At 39.4% G+C, this 6,965-nt stretch overlaps 1 protein-coding gene across 1 annotated transcript; it reads right to left on the bottom strand.

The window, feature by feature from the left end:
• Positions 1-460: 460 nt before the first annotated feature.
• myl1 (myosin, light chain 1, alkali; skeletal, fast) lies at positions 461-6,585 on the bottom strand. The gene is made up of 6 exons (XM_014988818.2): positions 6,346-6,585; positions 5,675-5,702; positions 3,933-4,076; positions 2,344-2,517; positions 2,173-2,250; positions 461-1,012 (listed from the first exon to the last, which is right to left on the bottom strand). The coding sequence occupies exons 1-6, from the start codon at positions 6,469-6,471 to the stop codon at positions 984-986; spliced, it is 579 nt and encodes a 192-aa protein (XP_014844304.1). The 5' UTR covers positions 6,472-6,585; the 3' UTR covers positions 461-983.
• Positions 6,586-6,965: the final 380 nt, after the last annotated feature.

The raw sequence follows: 6,965 nt of genomic DNA, 5'->3' as shown, positions 1-6,965 counted from the left end.
TGAGTGTTCTGGGTGAGCTGCATTGTTTTTATGCCAAACATAGTGTTTTTTTAATACATTATAAACAGAAAAATTCCATTTTGAAGCATCAATTCCCCTTCATATGTTGTTCTTCTTCACTTTACTTCTAGAGCTAAGGTTTACTATGACTACCAAATGTTGCTTCAAACTGAGAAGACGGAAAAAGTTATGGCACTATAAAAATCATTCATATAAAAAGACATGTTTGGTCAGACTTACCTTTAAGGGCATCCGTAGGCTGAAAAATTTTGTTTACCTAAAAAGTGTGTCATGCAAACATTACTTTGCTTATACACACACTTCAACTTAAATGCTAATCAGTTAATATGTGCATCTATTTCTCCAGGACTTTTAAATGCAGCACCTTGAACTTTGGTGAGTAGCTCACTAGCAGAATATTATTAGTAATTGTACAAAAATAGAGGCAAATATTCTGGAATAAAATGGGAGTGTGAAAAGTTTATTGTGAAATGGCAGAGGATACAATAACTTAAGACTCAGGGATGGATTGAGTGAAGGGTGGATTGATTTTGATGGCCAGTCCTGGGCCAAACCAGTCACCTACATGGCAGATAGACAGCCAGCCAAACAATGAGTGGGAGGAAATGGTCATTTGTATTCCACCTCCCCCTCCATCACTGTTCCTCTGTAATAACAAAAACTCCAATGAGACCACGGGACCTGAATGAAGATGAAGGAAGAATCACTTCGTCTGCAATCGTTACTGCTTTCCAAAGTAGCAGGAGGAGGAAGAGAGAAATGAAAAATAATAATAAAGCACCATTTGGACAAAAGAGGAAAAAAAAAAGTAGGATTTAACAAAACAGGGTTCAGGAAATGACATCTCTTAGTCCTTTGTTCCCCCTGCTTCCACAAGTTGATTCAGGAAACAGCGAGTGGATGTCGCGACACCATGGGGTCGTCTGCACTAGTCGATGTTCACCACCGCAGTGGCAGGGTCCTTACACAGACATGATGTGCTTGACAAAGGCTGCAGATGAAGACCCGGGCAATATACAGAAAGAACAGAGTAGAAAAATTAACGAGGAGACAAAAACTGGCAACGTGACATGAGTTAATGAACTACTAACCATCACTAATACCACGTGATGGTGTAGCAAGCACCACAGACACAGTAACTCCATATCAGACTTCAGTGAATGTTCAATGACCTGCTGTCTCAAACATTAAGGTAGCCATGTCATAAGAATGTATTCTATTTTATGAGCAGTAGATGGAGACTGAAAATACATTTAAAGGGATAGTTCAAGATTTGGAAAGTGAGGTTTTGCTGATGGGTTATAAGAAATTAATATTTTACCTGCAGTAAATAACTCTCATGGCATCTTCATTTAATATAAATGTAGATTAACTACTTCCAGAGGCTGAAGGTAATGGCTAGGTCAGGAAAAAGCAAACTTCAATCTCCTTAAAACACCTTCAATCCAAAGATGTCATCAAGGCTCATACAAACAATATTTTATGAACCATAAAACTTAAAACACTGTTGCTATGGGTAATTTATTTTACAGCGAAGCCAAACATTATCTATGTGGTGAAGTGGGTCATTGCTGAAAGCTTTAACCCATATGACTTTTGCTTGGTATAGCTGCACTATTATTTGTGTGTTTGCATAGACCAGACAGTAACCTTTCATCGCATAAGTGACAGGGAGAGGCCTCAACTGATAAAACTGAAAATCCATTTGTCCATTTGTTGCCATCTGGTGGCAGAAGGCAGAACAATCCAAAAGGGTCTCTTATTTGGCCAGTCCTGGCTAAAACAGGAGAGTTGCAGCAGTCCTGCACATCACCTCTCATCTAAAAAGTAATGACTGACTTTAGTGTAAACAACAGTGTAATGCTATTGTTATGACAGCTTAAAGGTTCATAAACTAACGTTCACAAAAAACACTATTATGTTTTTGAGAGAGGAGTTGTTGGTCTTGTTTTAAGTCAGCAGAAAGCTGCTTTGTTCTTGGCACCTCTTTGAGTGACTATTTCAGATTTGTACTAAATGAAGATACCAAGTAAGAAATACCACAACACCTAAAGGATTAACCACCTGGTTTAAAATAGTTCCATTGTGTAGCTCAGTTCTGTAGTAGTAGTAGTAGTAGCAGAAATAGTGTTACGGTAATTTTTGGCTCACCCTCATAGTTGATGCAGCCATTCTCATCCTCCTGTCCTGCCATAAGGGCATCGATTTCAGTCTCATTCATCTTCTCTCCTGCAAGGGGTCACAGAACACATTCAGTGTTGAAAACACCTAAAGTAGCATGGGGAGTGCCATATAAATCACCAGAGCCTAGTTCAAACTTACCAAGTGTTGACAGGACAATACGGAGCTCAGCGCCCATGACTGTGCCGTTTCCCTCCTTGTCAAAGACACGCAGACCCTCAACATAGTCCTCAAATCCTGCCTTGTTTGGGCTGTTGATGATTGTCTGAAGCATAGGCAAGAAACCCTCAAATTCTACTCTCTTGTTGGCCATGTCTGTGGAAGAAGAAATAAAAAGCACAATAGATATTTCACTAGTATACCTCAAACAGCTGAATATCCAGCTAGATATCATCCCTCCACCATGGCTGTAGTGGAGAAACTAAACTGCAGCAGCTCACAAACGTGCGCGAGTTTCACAAACCTGCTTTTATTTTTTGCAAAACACATTAGTATGAATATTTCTGGTACTAGTAACTTAAGAGTAAATTAAAGGCAGGATTTTTTTTTTTACTTTTTAATTTTATTTTCAGTGTGAGATTGTGATGTTGGAATAAAAGTTAATATTCACGAAAGGTCACACATTTTATTAATTGTCCTAGAAGTTACGTTTGCTTTAAGTAAACTTCATCACTGGTACTTCTCAAAAGCACATCTAAGTATTTTTTTATGTTAACAAAGCTTATGATGAAGGTCTGATGCATATGTTTTCAACATATGGGCACTATACTGTAAACTACACAGCAGCGCCCTCTTGTGATAAAAGGTTCAAATATGCTTCTTGATTATGCTCTTCTATTTCTCTTGATTTTTGAGCAGCATAGCTTTCATCATTACTAAAAAGTATGTGTTCTAGTATTTAAAATAATTTCAAAACTACTTCAGACATGTCCAAAGCACTACCGCAATGTCTATTTGACTTCTTTTAACTAGTAAACTGAATATTTGCCTGCTGAAAAACACTGTTGCAATTTAAGGTCCTGAAGAAACACTATTAAAACACAGTGATTGAACTGATGTTATAAACAGTTGATGGTGACTGTAAGTCTGTTTTCAAAACAACAAGTTGTGCCATTTTATAGCACAATCAAGCAACTATGTTACCTTCAGTTGTTGTAAATATGCTATTTATTCATAATATGACTTAAAAGAGATCTGACTTCATAATTTTATGTCTTGAAATTGGGCCAATGTCTCTTAGACTGACTCCTGCTATTCCTCTGTTTTCAGGAAGCCATCAAAAACATTGCTCCTCTATTAACCCTTCAACAACGTTTTTACCAGCCTTTCACTGAGAAGTAGTTCATATAATTAGCTCCAAGAGTACGCAGTTCCATAATGCGTTTGTTAATTGCTACTGGCTAGTCTGTAGGAGCTCAGGGAGGAATCGCAGAACTGGTGCTCTGTGAGGCGGAAGCACATAACCTTGGAAACTGCAGCTCCGAGGAGGAGCTGCGTCTCGAAGGCGGAGCTAGCTCCACCCAGACACTTTGCAGATGAACGATTGCCACCCGAGATTAAAGGATTTCTCAAACATGTATCAAAGAATGAAGGCAACACTCCAGGTATGTTTTTGATAAGGGAATAACATTATAACATGGTGCAAAGCTAAAAAAAAAAAGTTGATTTCGTATAATACTACTAATATAAAATGAAAACACAAAACTTGAGTTAGTGAATGGTTCTCTTACCCTCAGGTGTGGGATTTCCCAGCAGTTTGCTGACTTCCTTGTTGGTGGGGTTCTGTCCCAGAGCGCGCATGATGTCAGCGATCTGGTTGTACGCCACCTTGTTGTCACCCACCCTGTCAAACAAGCCGAAGGCCTCTCTGTAGTCTGTTGAATGCAGTGAGAACAGAATATCATCACCTAAATGCTCAGGTGTATTTGTTTAAATCATGAGCTATTTTGCGTATGTATGGAGGAGCTTTTGGAGTTTTTAATACCCAAATTTTACTATACAGAGCTTTTTATCTCACACGCCTTAAAATTTCTATCGCCTAAATGTTTTAAACTACTCAGCGACAACAAATACGGGAGAAATTTGTAGGAGTGGCATCATTTTATATGGTTTCTGCAACCATTTTTTTAAAATTAATATTAAAGTGTCATCTTTTGGACATTTTTCTTCAATCATATTGTCAAGTCATTTTAGTAGTTTTTAGAATGTAATTATCTGCCTAGTTGTTACATTTCTGAAGCTTCTAATGCTTTAAAATCAGTTCAAATGTAATGTGTTTTTATCAGCGGTTTATTCCTCAAACAGTGCAGCTGTTGCAAAACTGCCAGCAGGTGGAAGTAGTTGCCCTGCTAACTGACAAGGGAAAAGCACAAGTGCAAGACGTCCAAGGAGGCTGCAGTGTTGCTGGCTGAATGGACCGACTGCCGCCGAGCTCCATCACCCCTCACACTATTTCTGTCTCAGCTGTCTCCTTCTGTCACAGCGGGGCTCTTTTAAAAGACCACCTTGGAATTGATAAACATAGCTGAGAACATGAGCCCCTCCTTTTAAAGGCAAGACCCCGTGTGGGTGAAAGCGGAGTAAAAGAAGGGAGTGCTGACTTTAGTGTAACAAGCAGCCAGCCAGCCCTGTGGTCTAGTCCTGTGCTGACTAGCAGCCCGCAGGTGCTTCTTTTTGTCAAAGTCATAGCATTTCTTTATCCCTCCTGTGGCTGGTACTCTTTCTGAACAGTTTCATTTAAAATGATATGGAGATAGTATAATAAAAGAAGCAAATAACAAGACACAGAAACATCTTAAGTTGATTTAGCATACTAGAGTTCAATGGCCATTAATTACTTCTGTGCTTTATTTGTGTGTTATGATCTAGTAATCTTTTTAATTTGACACTAACTTATTATTTTAGTTTGCTGTTCTACAGCTGTAGGTTAAAGTTCAATTATTACACAGATGTTTAGCACCAGAAGTTATTCATTTTATTTTAAAAAGACTTATTTACATGTTTCCTTACAAAATCTGTTGATTCCCACAGTATACATTATAACACAATGTGTTTACTCAAATGACTTGCTGCACAAATTGGATGAATAGTTGAAATATGTTTTTTGAGAGATCATTAAATCTTTATAATTAACTACCTATATAAGCATTCTCCTTCTTAGCTAGTCTTAAGTTTCACTTGGCATGTGATATTTCTGTGGAATGGCAAAATACAGAAATGATTGGGGTGATCACTTGTCACAAATATTGTAACACCTGTTGCTGATTCTTCTACAGGTTTGCTTTGGCTTATTTTCATTCAAAAGTTCTTCTGTTAACTAATCTGTCAAGCTTTAAAGATTTAAGATAGTGACAGATTGACTTACTAGTAGGCCAATTGAAATCTGAGACACATGAGAGTTTTTGATAACATGAACTGTTTACAATGTGATATTCTGTCTTGTGGCTGCAAAATTGGGCAGAAGTTTACTTACCATCGATCTGGTCTGCGCTGAATTCAATCTACAAGCCAAATAGAAAGCAATAGTGTAAGTTTCAAAAGCAAATACATGGCATGCAAGCTCTTTTTAATGAAATCATCCATGCACAAATTAATTCCCATAAAACAATATTTTTTTCCCCAGCTGCCATACTTGTTTTTTTTTTGCCATGTGATTGCACCTGATCTGTGGGAGTCCATCTTTAGCCACATTAAGATGTCCACATTTGGAGACGCTGTGGATTGCCATCAAGCATTACTCATCACCCCGAGTCCAATCCGGAAACAGCTGGGCGTGGTCTAAAACCGCGGTGAGCTATCCATGGTTCTGCTTACTCCCTGCATCCCCATTCATAGCTGTGAGAATGTTCCTTTAAACCTAAACCTCAAAATTGCTCTCAATATCTTTTCATAAACTTATTGCGAATGCATCAATCGTTTGACTAAAATAAGCCTAACCATGAAATAACTCACATTACTTGACATTTTTCGTTCAAAAGGATTAATGATAACGTCGCAAATGAAATACGTTTCATGAACCACTGCAGATTAATATGTAATGCAATCCTTAGTTGAAAACCGAAGTTGCTGCTGATCCCAAACCGTGTGCGTCCCACTCTAATCCTTCCCGCTCCAGATCAGGTCATCCCTTCATTGTCATGGTACCTTGACGGAAGACAGGTCAATAGCGGGGGCCGCTGCGGGAGCGGGCGCTGGCTCGGGTGCCGGTGCGGGTGCAGGTGCAGGTTCGGCCTTCTTGGCGGGAGCTTTAGGGTCCTTCTTGGGAGCCATTTCTGCTTATAGTTAAAAAAAGCAACTACCTTTTCCCCTGAAGCACTCACAATTTCCGGTCCGGGTGGCACACAAGGAGTGCAGCACTGAATGGAGGAGACTCAGAGGAAGAAATCCCTGTTTGGGCGTATATATATCAGGCTATTTTCCGTGTGACCCCCGCCGATTCTGTCCTCGTCTGAGGATTGGATGGCGGAGGGGAGGGTGTGTGAGAGAGTGATGGGCTTCTCTCTAAACATGGAATATAAGATTGCAGGCCAGAGAAAGTTTATCCATTCCTCTCATCACAAACACACTGCACACGGTTGGAAAGGTTACCTGCATGCATAAAATGTTCGTTAAAACAATTTTAAGCATGCGTTGTCTCATCGCACATTCACTCAGGGCTGGCCCAAGGTTGTACGGGGCCTTCAGCAAGAGTTGATTTGGGACCTCCCCTCCTGCTAAGAACCATTAACACTATTCCAACACAGATCTGGATAATTAGTTATCAT

This window comes from Poecilia mexicana, unplaced genomic scaffold (genome assembly GCF_051168715.1).
Source record: "Poecilia mexicana isolate PSO_F unplaced genomic scaffold, ASM5116871v1 scaffold_2, whole genome shotgun sequence".
Lineage (NCBI taxonomy): Eukaryota > Metazoa > Chordata > Actinopteri > Cyprinodontiformes > Poeciliidae > Poecilia > Poecilia mexicana.
This window is presented reverse-complemented; position numbering and strand designations above follow the sequence as displayed.